The sequence below is a fragment of the Cimex lectularius genome, unplaced genomic scaffold (genome assembly GCF_000648675.2).
Source record: "Cimex lectularius strain Harlan isolate CLEC.00 unplaced genomic scaffold, Clec_2.1 scaffold86, whole genome shotgun sequence".
Lineage (NCBI taxonomy): Eukaryota > Metazoa > Arthropoda > Insecta > Hemiptera > Cimicidae > Cimex > Cimex lectularius.
The window spans coordinates 1,049,623-1,066,517 of NW_019392763.1; the positions used below are offsets into that span (position 1 = coordinate 1,049,623).

A 16,895-nucleotide genomic window follows, 5' to 3' on the forward strand; every position below is an offset into this window, starting at 1 on the left:
TTTATTTGTAAAAAGTTGAACTTTGGAACACGTACCATCAAACCAAAAAAATCTTGAAATGCTTACAACTTTACTGCACATTTAGAAGAAAACAAAATCAAAACTGTATTGTTGAATTTGTTTTAATAAAAAGCAAGAGGTTAAGTTTAAAAAAATGTATTTTTCGAACTAGAACTCTCCCTTATCCAACAGCCTCGACCTTTTTCGTTAGGATTATAGTTCTTGTGCACATATAGCACCTTTCAGTCATATTAATAATTTTTTCAGCCAAATTAATAATCGTCTCATCCGATGTAATAATAGTCTCAATCATTTTAATAATCGTTTCAACTACTTTAATAATAGTCCATTTTGGGATTTTATAGACGGGGTGAAAATAAATACGAACTAGTGTTGGGAAAACCTTTATTTAAATTTTTAAAAAGTAAAATTATTTCACCAAAAAATATAAATATATGAAGGATGATATAGCATTTTTCAGTGAAATTAATAATTTATTCAACCAATTTAATATTGTCTCAACTAATTTAATAATCGTTTCATTCAATTTAATAATCATCTCATTCAATTTAATAATCGTCTCAACCAATTTAATATTCGTCTCAACCAATTTAATATTTGTCTCAACCAATTTAATAATCATTTCATTCAATTTAATAATCGTCTCATTCAATTTAATAATTGTCTCATTCAATTTAATATAATTTCATTCAATTTAATAATCGTCTCAACCAATTTAATAATCATTTCCTTCAATTTAATAATCATCTCATTCAATTTAATAATCGTCTCAACCAATTTAATATTCGTCTCAACCAATTTAATAATCATTTCATTCAATTTAATAATCGTCTCATTCAATTTAATAATTGTCTCATTCAATTTAATAATTGTCTCATTCAATTTAATAATTGTCTCAACTAATTTAATAATTATTTCATTCAATTTAATAATCGTCCCTTTTGGGATTTTATAGTTAGGGAGAAAAGAAATACGAGGTAGAATTTGCGAAAACCTTTACTTAAATTTAAAAAAAATTAATCAAATAAAATTATTCCATCAAAAAATATAAATATTTGAAAAATAATAACAGCTCACTCTTTTGCGATTTTTTAAGTGAGCTGTGTACAAAAATTGATGGGCTTTCATTGTGTAATGCATTTCTCGTTATGGAAGATGTTAGAATCCAGAAAACTGCTAAAGTTAAAGAAGCTGAAGTATTTTCTCATACAATTGCTTTCCTGCCGCCCTACTCGCCAACTCTAAATCCTTTGGCACATTTGTTGGAGCAATTGTTCCCACGAGGACCCAGCTAGCTGAAACCAAAGGAACTAACAACTTAAGTGAAATAATAAGCTGCAGGGTTCTCACTTCTGTCTTAATTTTGGAGAATGAATAATCATGAACAAATAAATATTTAAATTTCTGTAGCTTGTTACTCTTAACTTGTTCTGCCTATTTTCAATGGTTTTATCTTTTAGACGGATGTGGAACATCGCTTGTGGATGTCCACATATATCTCTCGTGCTAGTTACATTTTTTATAAATTTGATGGGGAGAACATGTCTGGTTTAGATTTCTGCCCTGTTTTGTGAATAATCATGCAAAAAGTATGCCTTTAAATTTAGAATTGTTTGCTCCTTAATGGGCAGGATTGACACAATAACGCACATACCAACCACTGAAACAGACAAATTGCTGTAATCTGACAAAGAAAACTAAGTAGAATTAATAAGTGATCAAGCTACAGAACAGAAATTTTATTTGTAAATACTTTTTGAAAGGTTTTCTGACATTGAATTCAGCGGTGCAAATGGTTTTAAATTTAGAGCAACCATAGTTGTTACCGTTTTTCTAAAAAAAAGTTTTGAATAGACAAAATCTCCTAATTCTTCAACCAAGAATCAATTTATTTATTTATTGTTTTAATTGATACTGAATAAATTGCTCATGGTGTTAAAGGAAAAAATCGCAACAATTCCATCAAATAAATTATTTAACTGGACATTCTTTCAACAACCACTCTCGATTCTTTGTAATTCAAACATATACCAGGGAATCTAAATACTTTGTCAATAATCTTTTTCATATTTTAGTTTAATAAAGATTATTAAATTGTGAAATGTTGTGTTGAAGTCTGCGAGTAGATGGTCATCCTGATCTGCCTATTCTTGTTCTTTTTGTTTAACATATGAATTTGGCATCACACAAATTATTCAGAGGGCTTAACATTTTACTACCTGTTGGGTGTCGCAAATGTTAAGTTGAACCATTTTACTTACTTTTTTTCTTCAAATCATTCCTCGAATCATTAGCGTGGCAAAAACATTGTAATCACATGGCCACTGCGATCCCCTTGCTGGTTTGATCACTTTTATGTGTCCTTTTTTTAAGTTAAGAGGTGCAAATGCTGAAAAGCTTAACTGTCTATTTAAGTTGGGTAAAATAAAACAAACCGCTATTTCCTTTGTTTTTAACAAATTTAATAAATAATATTTTACATGTAAATATTGTGAGTGTACAATTCTAGAAATATTAAAACGCAACAAAACAAATTTTCTTTATTCACTACAATATTAAGAATAATATTTTATTATTAAATTCCAACATCAATAAAATTTATTAATATTATAAGAAATAATTACAATTGTAACAAGAGAGATAAGTAGTAGGGGATGAGGATAAAACTTTTCCCAATGCAATGAACTATTTACACCAACTTATAAACTCTTCTAAATGCTCTTTAGAACAAACAAAATAAAATGATGATAAACAAAACAAAATAAACATTGATAAATAAACCATTATGTTTTAAGGCTTACAAAAAAGTTGAACTATAAAAAAGTATGGTGTTTCATAATTTAATGGTAATCTGAAAGCTCAGGCCAAGATATCTTTTTCATACAGTTTGGATTTTTTTATTTTAAAGAATTGATGGTTGTTCATTAATTTTTACTGTTAAATTTAATAGTTCTTTTATTAATAAAAATTCATTAATTTATTTAGAATAAATTGATACAAGCTTTTCTATCTGCTTCTATTTTGCTAGGTCTGTAACAAAGGTCTGTGCATTTTTTCCCTTAGTAGTTAAGTAATGTTAAATCAAATAATAGGACTTTAATTATAATTATTCTCTTTCAATCCATGTTACTAATAATTGATTATTTAGTATTAACATGTCTTCAGTGAGGATTAGTAGATTGAAGAGTTTTGTATTATGGATTATAAGCTTTTGCACGCATCTTACCAAGCATGTTAATCCTGTTAGCTGTTTGCAGTATCATGATTTATTTTGGTTTTATGTTATTCATCTTGACAGAGATCATTTTAGCGATTTGTTTTTCATTATTGTCGATCATTTTAATAACCACCAAAAATATCTAAGAATAATTGATCTAAATTGCAAATTTGAGCAAAGCCGGTTAAGAGATAAGTTTTTTAGGGAACAGATAATTTACAAAAATATAAATTAGAAGTGTACTTGATTTTTTACTTTTTAAGACAAACGTGAACTGAACTGAAGTCAGGTTCTTAACTTGAATTAAAATATTTTAAATATATAACTATAAAACAGACATTTGTTACAACCCATTTGCTCAACGAAGGCAAAAATAGCAATTACTAAATTAATAGAATGATCATAGAAATGTTTTTATGCTTAAAATCTAACCAATGTGTAAGCAGTAAAAAAATTTGAATAAATAATCCAGCTTTTGAAGGCACATAGATACAAAAGGTTTTGCTAAACATGGCAAATTTATGCATTTTGTTAAATTTGAACAATACTGTTTTTTTGATAAAAAGTAATTTTTTTAAATTTAAATATGAGATTATAAATAATATAACGTCAATCTCTAGTTGTATTTATTTAATTATTGATTATTTATGAGAAATTATTTTATTCAGAACAAGTCTTATCAATTTTCTCTTAAAATAGGTAATTTAAAAACTTTCTCGATAAAAGTTCACCTCATGGAATCCCACAAATAAAATTGTCTATAGGTGCCTTTATAAATCCTCATAATATAATATGAAAAATGCTAAGTAAAGTAACATCAGGATAAATTCTGTTTAACGTGTAAACTGCGGAGCTCTCACATTTTCTATGTATTTTAAAAACTCGCTGATGTTTATTCCAGATGTTCAGGGTTTTACTCTCACTTCATTAAGTAAATTTTCATAGAGTAAAAGAATTTATGTAGGAAGATATGAGAGTCATTTTAAAATGATTTAATGAACATTTATTCAACTCAGAAAAATTTGTATTTCGGTCAAGTGAGGAAAATCTTAGAACGAAGAGAATAAGAATTACCCATTGTACAGAAACTGTCCCGCAGGACGAGTTGATCGACCTTTTTACGTTAATGATGAATTTTTTAACGATATACATAATTCGAGAAAATTTGTTTTTATGGCAGTTCTCTCCAGAAAAACACTCATCGATCACGAATATATGCTAGGAAAAAAGTTAACAGCGGGAATTTGAAATTTTCTGGGCCTTGTTATTAGGACGTGTCAAATTGTTAGGAGGCACTGTCCACTCCTGAGGAACATGTTTGCATTGTGAGCTGTGCCTAACCACAGAGAGCCAGTCAGTGATCTTTTTTTAAATTTTCCTTTGGTAGAGTTCATCCAGTCTTCGCCTCACATTTTATTATAGTTTTACTTTTATTAAAAATTTGTAAACCTGTCAAGAAGCAATATTTAACCTGATCACACACACCCAAAATGGGAGCAAGCAAAACTTTTTTACCCTCAATTTATGACAGGTTAAAAATAGACTACAATGGTGCTAACTAACCATGGTAAGCACAAATAATATTTGTATCAATTCAACCTGGCGAATATGAAAAATGCACATGTAAAATGGAATGCACTCAATTATAAAGACACCTAATATTTCAATGCCCATTACACAAAGGCAGAAGACACCAAATTAAAGATCGATGCCTCACAATACAGTAGTGGAATGACAATTTAACAAAATGGAGAAGAAATGTGTGGTGATTAGTGAATATTAAAAAAATATATTTTGCATTGTATAAATTCACTTTTTTCCACATCCTAAATGTATTTGTTAAATGTAAACAATGTTTGTAAATCCCAGGCCCTGAAGATGATCTCAATAAAGATCAAAACGTTGGCACGATAAAGAAAATGTTTTTCTGAAACCTACATCACACCAGACGGCATCTCATGATTTCTGAATAATAATTGGAGAAGAAAAGCAAATCCCAAAAGACAAAAATACAAGCGAACATACTTGGATGAACAGTTACGGTAAACCCTAAAGAAAGAATGTAATGAAAAATGAAATAAGATACGAGTATCAACGTTCATTTCAAGACGCAAAGATGAAATATTGGAAACAATTTTCTGACAATGTTTATGCAAAAACTGTCTAGAACTAATCTACAGTATGACAAACAAAAAGGCCGATACTAAAGTTGTCATGACGATTTCAAAAAAATGAGTTCGGTCACTATTGAAGCTTCATTAAGAGGCATATGATGGTTAGAGAACCACCCCCAACAAAACATTCTTCTGTCTAATCGATTCAGCCTACAGACACCATATCTGTTATCCACAAACCCTCTATGACACACTAAGAGACGATCCAGATTCTAAAGACCAACTTTTTCAATTTATTAAAGCTGCTAATTTAATGAACAAAATATAAATTAATTTGGCCTTCGCCATTTTGTGTGGGGGTTCACAACCAAAAAGGAAAGCCGAAATAAAATTAATACAACTATAATGTCTGGGGGACCGCGGTAGCCGAGTGGTTAGCATGAGAGACTCTCACGCCGCAGTCGTGGGTTCGATTCCCACCGTCGCCTCTGGCCCTTTTTTCACGATAACCCCCCCCCATTTGAACACACATATAAGAATTCGTAACCATGGCTAATATGCATAGATCATAAGGCAAAAAAAAAAAAAAAAAAAAAACTGTCATGATGATTAGTGCTTTGCCCTCTGCATTGTGGCTGGCACTCTGAGCTTCCTGGTCTCTGGGGCCGTGACCCCTCCAACTCTGCATGTGCAGTGAGGAGGCTGCATAAATAAACGTATTAAGGCAGCTATGACCCTTAGTGGTTCTTTGCCTTTACATATTTAAACAAAAAAAAAAAAAAAAAATGCACAGCTAACTTGACAGCTGACATGTAAAAAAGAGATAAAAACCAGCCCAGGCTCATCATTTCATGTTCCTAACAAAATGACTAAAGAAAATGCGACATAAATTACACAAAGAGAAGAGAAGAACAGAACAAGAAGTTATTTGCAAATGATGGCTGCATCGAACCAAAATTCATTTTGCTCAACAAACGTAACAAAGACTGACAAGGAGAGAGGCAAAAATAATTTTTTTTAACTAGTCTGCATATAGGAGGAGTTCCCTATCCCACTAATGATGTAAGAAAATAATTGAAATTAAAGAAATTATTAATAAAAATAGGTATAATTTGACACAACACAGGTCAAGGGTAGGTGTCAGGTGAGGTCTGGTCATAATGAGATCTCAAATCAGAATAATGCCAATTCCCGCTTTCGCTTGTTCTTTCTGCCTTCTTTTGCTGTCCAGCAGACCTGCCTTCATGATTACCGGGTTGACATGATCGATTTCAAAAATTAAATATTGTGCTCAGTAAAAAATTGGTTATTAATCCAAAAATCCAATTATATCCTCAGGAAATATATGTGAATGAAGCTCCGCAGCAATGTGTTATTAAATAAATATTATTAGTATTATTCTAAAAGTTTGTCAATTATGATTAGATGTAAAAATAATCTTTCATAATCTGCAAGACAGCCGTAACAAAAAAAAAATCTTAATGATTTTACTGCACGGACACTTTTTCTTTTTTTAATTTTATATTTGTGGTGTCAATATTTAATCTAAAAACTACAATAATTTAAAAAGTAACTAAATAAAATTATTAAAATTCCCTGAGATGAAATTTTATTACTTTTTGATTGAGAATATCACAGTCAGTTACGTCGCTTCGCTATTTCTATTCTGAACTCTTACAATTTTACGAGCTAAACCACTAATACCTCCATCTGGGCGGGAGTTTGCATCTCCTATTGTAAATCCTTCCCGAGTAAGGAGGAAGAGAGGAAGCTAGGTGCAATTTAACGATTAGTTTGTAATGTCAAAAGTGATATTTCTTTTACTTATTGACCTACCGTAGTTATTCTTCTCTTCGATCAGTGGGTTGATGAGGCCACTCTGTGCTTTGGTGGAAACGCCAGAAAAACCATTTTTCACTGGCAGTAAGAACATTGTCTGTAATAAAAAAAAAAGCAAATTTGTAGTCAATATTTAAAATCGGACATGATCAAGACATGTATACATTTTTTTTTAAATTTTGATGATCCATATTTTATAGTTTTCATTGTTTTTACTGTTCAGTAACCATTTACGATTATTTTATTAAAGAAATGCTCACCTTATTACGCGTTGTAAATGGTCTGACTCTCGGTTGTGTTCTTGCAAACCTTAACATTGCAGATGTGGCTCGTTTTGAAGGTAGCTAGACATTTGAAATAGTATTTTTGTTTATGACAAGTTTTAAAACAATTATAAAAATATAAACACAAGAAATTAAATAAACTAACTTTTGGTGTGATCGCTAGCGCTTCAAGGGGAGGTAAAATTCCATGTCGGTTTGATTTCTTAGGAGTTACGCATATATTTTCTACTCTGTAAAACAAAATGTCAATTAAATGATATATAATGATAATGTAGTGAGCGTTTTATCGGACTTACGGAGTTTCAGTTTCATATTCATTTGGTATAGATTTTTTCTTTGTAATTCTAGCTGATGATTGAGGTACACTTTTTAACTTTGTTTTTGAACTCTTAGTACTACTTGCTGAGTCGTTTATTGTTATCGTTGGAAACTTTTTACCCAACTGATTGAGCTTTTGTGACGTCAGCTGTTTCAAGTCGTCCACTTTTAAATATGAATTCCTGAAATTTGTAGACGAGGGTGTTTTTTTATCTGGGTACGACGTCCCGTTTATTTCTAAATCTTTTTTCAATTCTATCCTGATGGATTCATTTTTAGCTAGAGTGTTGATTAATTTTTCAGCAGACAGCTCTTCAATTTTTTTAATAACAGATGGCAAAACACGTTCGCAAAGCTTGTCTACAACAGCGTCCTTTAGCTCTTCCTTTGTATGACTCTTATCGATGAGTTGAAGGCATTTTTCTCTCGGTATTGATATCTTCTTCGTATTAGGAGGTTCATGGTTGTCTGAGTGACACGCCAAAACTTCTTCATAATCCGCTGGGTAGAATTCAGGCTCATAATTCTCGTTCGGGTCAATTGGAATTGGAATAATTCTCTTGCCAACAACTCTATAAAAGCAAAATATGAACATAACACAAAAAAAGGTCTATAACAAACAAACCTTAAATGAGGAAAATGTTCCTTCCAGATATTACACTCAGCTCTTTCGGTATCAGTTAGATCCTCGCCATTTGTCTCCGAGTACAGCGCTGCTTCAAATCTTTCAAAATGTTCTTTCAGTTTGCTTGCAGCATCTTTTTCCGTTTCCTACAGAAAATAAATATCTAAATAAGTAAATTACATTGAACAATTTAAATTTTGTACTTACATCAGTCCATGACAAAGTACTTGATGTGCTCCTGCTGCCCAAGTCAGAATCATAGTCTTCTTCAATGAATGAAGGTGTCAAATCGTGTCTATAATATGATCTACAAATTAGAAATGTCCTTGTAGAACATACTTAGCGTACTTAAAGGCTTTAAATTTGGTCGCTTTCAATCATTTTGGTTGTCAGATACCCACCTTTATAAAAAACAAACAGGATTGGCAGACCAAAATGGTCAAAACGACCAAATACAGGATCAACTCACAGACTCAAAGAAAATCTCAAAATAAATGTTTTTATTATGAGTATACAGTATTTTGCAGTATTAAATAACAATGCAAAATATAAGTATACTACAAAAGTCAAGAGTGGTAATCATAAAAAATAAAATAAAAAGTTTACTGTAATTACATCGTTACTGATCATTTTGGTTTGCCTATCTTCACTGGGTTGGCGTTTTGGCTATGTGAACAACCAACACTAAAGATGGTAAAATGCCAAAATGTAACAGACCCCCACAATGATAGGCGGACTAATCGATAAATGCCCAATTACAAGTATGGTCAACCCCCAACACCCTACAGGCAAGAAATTTCACTGCTCATTGCAATTAATAAAATTTTATACATTTTATTCCCAATCATTAAAAAAACTGGTCATATGCTTGGATTCTTTGGCTGTGCTGTTGGCCATGCAGAACCAATTTTCCCTTAATCCAGGAAATCCCTAGAGGAACTTGGGAGTCCTATTCATGTGAATAACGAGACATATGCCATTTTTGGTAAAGATCTTGCTGACAGGGCAGCCAAATCAGCTGACACAGAAGACATTCGGATTACTGGCAAAGACCTTCTCTCATATGTTAAAAATAAGATCTGGGAAAACTGATTATACACAATACACTGAGGGAAACATGGCCCTCAACAGTTGTGCATACCTAAGAATAGGCCATTGAAGTCTTACCATCCCTCATGGCAAGGAAATTTCTGATTTACCAAAGCTGTCAAGAACCGCTAACAGTCAAGCACATCCTGGAGAGGAGTGCATGTGGTTTAGGTAAAATATTGTCTGATGACTTCTTGCTTATGCTCAAATCCCGACAATCCTTGAGGGATGCACATCTTTTGTTTGTCTTCCATGCTCTTTTTGTCCGATATGTCAATTGGTTAAGCAAGTTTACTGGAATGATGGTGTACCAGCTAGTATTTTTTATACCAGCCTCATTATTATTCTATTCAAGGCAGATTATGACACAAATGTCTTTTCTACTTATAAATTATTATTTGGAAATCGTGAGATGCGGTCTGGTGCGACGTAGATTTAGTAAAACATTTTCTTTATTATGCCAACGTTTCGATCTTTATTGAGATCATCTTCAGGGCCTGGGATTTATAATCATATAAGTATATTTTATAACAAAATCAATTGTTTAAACTACCCGGCAACTTACATCCCAGTATCTGGATCTATGACTGCAAAAGACCCAAACAAAATCCTATAGACTACCCAACATTTTGAACACCAACACAATTTCAACATCAACAATCCAAAAATATTACACACAGAACAAAACAAACATAAACGTAACTTCTTAGAAATGGTTTAAATCAACAGAGATAAACACAGCATCAATTACAGAAACACATGTTAACTCAGTCACAGCTTCGCTAATATTATTAATCAATATGTACATATATCATTATCGCATCACACAAAACATATAAAACAATCATTACATTCCTCAAATCAAACATTTCCATGTAGTCTTATTCTTCAACAATTTGGCTTTCCTTTCCCTAATTATCCCCGTCTACATAATCCTGAAAGGATAATCAGGCCGAACCATTATCCATTCTTTCCCATTGTCGGCTCCTTTCACCTCAAAGAAGCCGACTCCTCATATAAAACGTTTTTCTATCCCTACTTCCTTCTCCACCCCTTCAAAATCCAACGTACATAAACAATAAAACATCAATATCTCACTGGTACTCTCAACACGACACAATAATGTCACATCTACACAGAAAACAAACACTTTGAGTGAGTACAAATACTTTGAGTCTAAAATTTCTTGCATAGTATAAATTCATTTTTTCATATCCTACATGCATTTGTATAATTTAAACAATGCTTATAAATCCCAGGCCCTGAAGATGATCTCAATAAAGATCGAAACGTTGGCGCAATAAAGAAAATGTTTTTGTAAACCTAAATCACACCAGACCGCATCTCACGATCTCCAAGTAATCATTAATTAACGATCACTAAACACTACTAAACTTAGAATGGACGATGATTCGTCCACTCTACAAAACAAAATTCATAAATTTATTATAATTTAAGCCATAATTTCAAATATTTAATTAAATGTTTGTATTTGTTAACCATTAAATGGTTAGAAAGAGTTTCAAAATTCTGATGAAGGGGATGAAAGGAATTGACAGTTTGTTTTTCTTTCATGTTTGACTTATCTCTGATATTTTTTAAAATATATAATTACAATTTTAAGGCTGATACTAATCATGTCAAGATAAATTCAATGGAAGACCATTCACAGGTTGATGATGATGAGATGGATAATCAGAAAGTGGGGTTTTTTTGTTCCCAAGCACTGCAGCCTTTAGCATTATTGTACTTTCATACTTCTTATTAATAAATTAATAAAAGCAAAATTCAGTGCAATCGATTTGATCCTTCTACTAAAGAATACTAGGTCGTTGCTACAATTCCTTTTACCCTAGTTTTCTTTGTTTCCCAAGTTATGCCTATGTGAGTCAGTTTTGGATTGATTTGAATAGTTAAGATGATAGTATTGTGAAAATTATCATTGAAAAGAGAAAACTGAAAGAATCAATTAAACCGTATCAAAAATTTAGAAATTACTCACCGAAATAAATATGAACTTCACACTTGTGTACGTTTCCATCAAATGTCTTAAAACAATTCACTTGACAATTTTATAAACAGAATTGGCGAAAAATAAAATCAATTAGTGATTTAAAACAAAAGGAAAAAGAGTCTTTAAAGGGCAATTGTAAAAATGTAAAAATCGTTTTTTTCAATTATTTCAAGCGCGGCTTGTCACTTTTTTCCACTTACTTTTTTTTTTCTACAAGAAAAACCTCGATCCTACTCACTTTGACGCCACTTAAATATATTTGAAAAAATTCGACCTTACATCATTTAGCTTTGACGCCACTTAAATATATTTGAAAAAAGAGAAAAAACTCGACCTTACTTCATTTAGCTTTGACGCCACTTAAAAATATTTAGGAAAAAACTCGAACCTACTTCGCTCAGCTTTGACGCCACTTTAGAGATGGCCCTTTTTTTTATATAGGCCTATTAGTCTGATCGAATTTACAATTTTATCTTCTAATGCGTCTTAATTCTAATAACACTTTTATTACATAAATATGAGAAAGTACTTACTGTGATAATCCTTTGCAATCAGTGGACATTTGATAGTATCGAAAATAATTGGATGTATGAATTTTTTTTTAAAATTAAATATATGAAGTTTTCAAGAATTCCACATTTGTCATCTTTCAAAAATAATTCCCATTCTGCATTGGATCAAAATGGACAAAGGTTACGCAGAAGGTAATGAATGGAAAGACATCTGACAGCAGAAAAGAAAAACTTCCACCCAGGGCGACGTGTTTTAAAAAAAAAATTTTTGACAGATTTTCTTATACCCTGGTGAACTTTAGGGCAAAGCACCGAAGCAAAAATAACACCACAACTGACAGATAGATATCAAATAAATTAAGTATAACGCAACCGAGCTGGCCGAAGCTCGAACGGTGGAAATCCGAAGTTCTTCAAACGTCATCAAGTTTATTTTAAGTTCCTCAGACTTCTTTGCCTTTTGTTCCAACCTTCTAGGCATTTCATCGTATAATCTATTTAAAACTACAAACAAATCAACTCTATAATTCAAAAAGCGACCATTTTACTACTATTACCATATTCGTTCTAGAAATTTCGTTTTATTTTTAATTTTCTTGTTTATAGACGAACTTTTTATTTTCTACAAGAATTCCAACTAAAATGTCTTCTAAAATCCACTATTCACTGAAACAGTCATTCTTCTTTTTCTTTTATAAATTTACTTATTTACTATGTACATTATGAATTAAAAATTCTTTTGTGATTTTTTTACATTTATTTTTCAACTATCATGGCCAAAAAGATCTCTTTGAAACTTTAGTTCATATTTACGCCTTGTGATTGTCAATTTTTGTAAATTTTCCTCGAGAATTTCCTCCTTTACCTTTACTTCTCTGACAGGAGCTTTAAAGGTTGATCAAGAAATTTCTAATTTCTGGCGAGTGGGGTTACTCAAGGATCGGTCCTGGGTCTAATTCTATTCTATTTTATCAGTGATACAAATGACAAAATCCGCTGAGACAAACTAATAAATTCATTATGGTTGAAACCAAGGTGTTCAAGTGTGTGTGAAATGGCAATGAATGAGAGACTGTATAAATCATTCTCTTTTGTTCATATTTAAAAGATTTTAACAATTTTATTCAAAACAGCCGTCAATAAAATAAAAAATATCTTATTTTAAGAGAGAAATTACAAATTTTATTTTTCAGAGTATCACAATGTTATCTCAAGGCTTCCAAAAATGATAATAATAACAAATCTTCAACAATAAAAAATAAAAAAATAAAAAATTGAATCTTCATGCCCTTTTTCATCGCCAATACTTATTGCTCTTAAAATAAACAACCCCAGAGTTATACCCGTTCTGAAATGATCTGTAAGTTAAATTTGATTTACAACTCTCCATACTTTGTTACTTATTGTACTTCTCTGACAGGAGTTTTAAAGGTTAATCAAGACATTTCTAATTTCTGGCCAGTGCTCAGTGAAGTTCCTCAAGGTTCGGTCCTGGCTCTAATTCTATTCATCCTTTATATCGGTGATACAAATGACAAAATCCACTGTGAAATCAGTATTTTTGTAGATAATACTAATGCAATATTTTTGAATTCCTTGACTGCAGGATTGCAAATGGGCAATGATAAGATTTCTGTTATTACTTTGAGGTCGTTATTTTAACCCTGACTCTATCTAGGTGGTAAAAACCCTCGTTTAATGTACAAACTTGATGGTAGTTCTTTGTCCCTTACATCATTTCAAAAGGACTTGGTGATAACAATAACAAAAGACTTAAATTGGAATAAACATATGTTGCACATTGTCAAAAAAGGAAGCTTTCTTGCATAGGTCGTGAACAATTAGTGGGAGACTTTTTTAGACATTTTTAATATTCCCTTTGTCATCACACAGAGATTATTTTAATATTCTTCCTTCCAACCATTATTTGAAATCCACTTTTTTTTTTAATATTTGACAATCAGATTATCATTGGTTTTCACATTTTCAACTGCGGGTGGGTGCCAAAACGCTGGTCAGATTATATATGTAATGTATGTTTTTATTTACTTAAAATACTTATATAAATTAATATAGAATAAATCAACATTATAATTGTGATGAATAAAGGAAAATATTGTGAGTATTATTAGAGTGAATGAATATTGCTTTATTTAAAAAAAATCTTTCAAATTTAGGTCATGAAGACTGTGAGTAAATAATTCTCTTTTATTCATATTCAAAAGATTTTAATAATTTTATTCAAAACAACCATCAATAAAATAAAAAATATCTTATTTTAAGGAAAAAATAACAGATTTTACATATCTAACAAATTTTACTTCTCTGAATCTCACAATGTTATCTCAAGGCTTCCAACAATGATAATAATAACAAATCTTCAATAATTTGAAAACAATACTTCGACGTTCATGCCTTTTTATCGCAAATACTCACTGCTCTTAAAACATTACAACCACATAATTATACCCACTCTGAAATAATCTGTAAGTAAAATTTGATTTACAACTCTCCACACTTTGCTTAATATTGTACATAATTTAAACATAAAAAAAGTAAAATAATACAATATCACTCCACTTGATTGCAATCATTTTTGATTAAAATATTGTTTTTATATACTATACAGGAAAATTATTGGTAATACATTTTAATTTACAGTTAAAAAATTAAAATTCCATCTACAAAGTTGGTTGCATTTTCAGTTTGATCTCTACATTTCTCTGTTATTAGAAAATAGAAACTTTAAAAACAAATCGTGCACGTGTAAGCTTTTAAAAATTCTCTAATTTCTGAGACGTATCCTGTGAGCCTTTTATTACTGATTCAGTATTGAATATATGTGAGCTGTTGGCAAATTTATACTTGATGTAATTTATCTTATTTATTTTTAACATTTTGTCCCACAAAATTTTTTTATAGTTGATTTGTTGAAGGATTTATAATTCCTAATAAGGAAACTAAGATTTCTAAGAGTATTATTAGCCCTTTTAAAATCTAATAAAGCAAGGATTGTACATATTTTAATCAATTTCTATTCAAATAATTATAACACTAAGTTTGCAGCAAATAGGGTTTGGAATGATCTGTTCACCCAGGACCTGGTTCAGCTTTCAGCAAAGTTCAAAGTGTTTAACAACATTTGTCGTTCCATCTTGTGCCATGCTTGCCAGATCTGGGGGTTCCAGAGGTGATAGAAACAGTTCAGAGGTTTTAAAAAATTCTTCTCTCTCCCATCCCTGATACTGGCACATATGCTGTTGTCAAAGACTGGGGTTGACCTACTATTTATTTTTACCTTAAAGCTCTACTTCTCATTGGTTTTCAAACCTTGTCATCCTCGCCTCTATTCAAAATTACAGCTACAGCAGCAATAAACACGAATTGCTATTGATTTTCAAAATGGAACATATTGGCTCATGATTATAGTTTCACGTTTACAAATGAAAATATAAATGACTGGCCAGGACTATCTGAAATCGTTCTAAGTTGAATTAGGGAAGTTCATCATTGAGAGTTGCATAAGGAAAGCTTCCCTGTCCATCTGTTTCCTTCTTTATAATGATTTTGATCATTTATTTTGTTTCTTCAATCCTCTGTATGAACGAGCAAACCTTTTCTGCCTCTCTGAGCTGCGATGGATTCTAAAAATGTATTGCGAACAAATATTCCTGGATATTTAATGCTAATGGACTGTGTTCTTTAAACAATGAAAGGTTTAAAGTATATATTGATGTATTGGATCTTCTTGAGGTCAATTTATTTTAAAATGACCTCAAGAAGATCCAATACATCAATTTAAACTACGGAGGTCGATCAATATCAACTAGAATTCTTTAAAGTATATACTTTTTACTTTGTGGCTGAGTGCTCAGTTTTATTGGAAAATCATCTTTTGAATTTAGATGCCCCTAATCTTTCTCATGTTTCATCTATCCAAATCCTGATTGAAAATAAACTGCAAACCCCTTTCATGCTGTGCACGANGCGTATATTTTAATCGTTCACGTTTCAGTGGATTGAGCGTCGGATTTTACTACATTCGAGGCGTCTTTGAAATGTAATTAAGAAAAGAGGAGGAAATATGCAATATTGAAATGTTAAATAAAAATCTAAAACAAATTTTATCTGTCCGTCTTTTTTAAGTTTCCTTAGCATTTTACATTTTTTTATATTTTTTCTTTTTTTCTTTTTTAGACAAAGGCTCAATTATTAAACGTTAAAAACGTGAAACTTTGATTAATAGATAAAAATACATATAAATCAATTTATATTACAAGTGGGTAGAATTTTTTGCTTGTCAATGTATATGTACATGTAATGGGGCTTAACGCCCTATTTGTACTTTTTAAATAAATATAGAGAATGGATTTTCTGTAAAAGTTATATGTGAGTGTGAAAAATTCAAATAAAGCGGGAAATAAGTGAAGTGTTACGGTACGTAACTCAATGCCACGTTGATATGTCGGCAGCAGGGACCTTCTACGTTGGACTACGACCCGTAAGTTTCCACCGTGCATCTGTTACGGCCGTCCCCATTTTCTTCCGGTGTCGTGTGGAGGTTCGTAGTGACAAGTCGGCCTAGAAAAACCTCTCATCGCCCCGTTTCGTCGTACGCCAAGGGATTTTAGGGGTGAGTATCAATCTTGAACTACGGCCCGAAGCTCGTCACTTCCCCGGCGCCGTCGCCCTTTTCCGCACCGTAGTGATTTTTCCCTTTATCAAAGGGCGACTAGTTTCGACGTTTCACCTATTCGCAACTGACGTTTCCCTTATTTTCACTCACGACGCTCCGTATCCCCTGGATCGTAGAGACATCTTCCGCCGCGATACCCCGTCAAAATAATTGCCAACCTTTAAAC

General features: G+C 31.6%; 2 protein-coding genes across 5 annotated transcripts in view; one reads left to right on the forward strand and one right to left on the reverse strand.

Annotated features, from left to right (window-relative positions):
• LOC106663976 (GTP-binding protein SAR1) overlaps window positions 1-16,895 on the forward strand; it is a 45,915-nt gene that overhangs the window by 16,518 nt on the left and 12,502 nt on the right. The window contains exon 1 of one of the 3 annotated variants that reach the window (XM_024227437.1): window positions 16,497-16,666. The exons of 1 other annotated variant lie outside the window; for it this stretch is intronic. The gene's annotated coding sequence lies outside the window, so the exon portion shown is untranslated. Of the gene's footprint in view, window positions 1-16,496; window positions 16,667-16,895 lie in introns of those variants that run through there. One more of the 3 variants, XM_014389265.2, reaches the window with a different exon arrangement.
• On the reverse strand, window positions 6,594-12,374 carry LOC106663973. Of its 2 annotated transcripts, none has more exons than XM_014389262.2 (8): window positions 12,055-12,374; window positions 8,626-8,713; window positions 8,419-8,564; window positions 7,772-8,365; window positions 7,621-7,705; window positions 7,452-7,535; window positions 7,189-7,288; window positions 6,594-7,123 (listed from the first exon to the last, which is right to left on the reverse strand). In XM_014389262.2, exons 1-8 carry the CDS (start codon window positions 12,081-12,083, stop codon window positions 7,050-7,052), a joined length of 1,200 nt encoding a protein of 399 aa, XP_014244748.1. In that variant the 5' UTR covers window positions 12,084-12,374; the 3' UTR covers window positions 6,594-7,049. The 2 variants fall into 2 exon arrangements, with proteins under 2 accessions (XP_014244748.1, XP_014244747.1); XM_014389261.2 differs by having other exon boundaries at window positions 8,626-8,725.

Bases quoted from the DNA above. Each gene is read 5' to 3' on its own strand.
- LOC106663973 (XM_014389261.2), bottom strand. From the start codon at position 12,083: ATGTCCACTGATTGCAAAGGATTATCACA. The intron at 8,366-8,418 runs GTTTGTTTGTTA...TTGCTTTTATAG, and splicing joins GAACATTTTCCTCATTTAAG to AGTTGTTGGCAAGAGAATTA. The intron at 7,289-7,451 runs GTGAGCATTTCT...TTTTTATTACAG, and splicing joins CATTTACAACGCGTAATAAG to ACAATGTTCTTACTGCCAGT.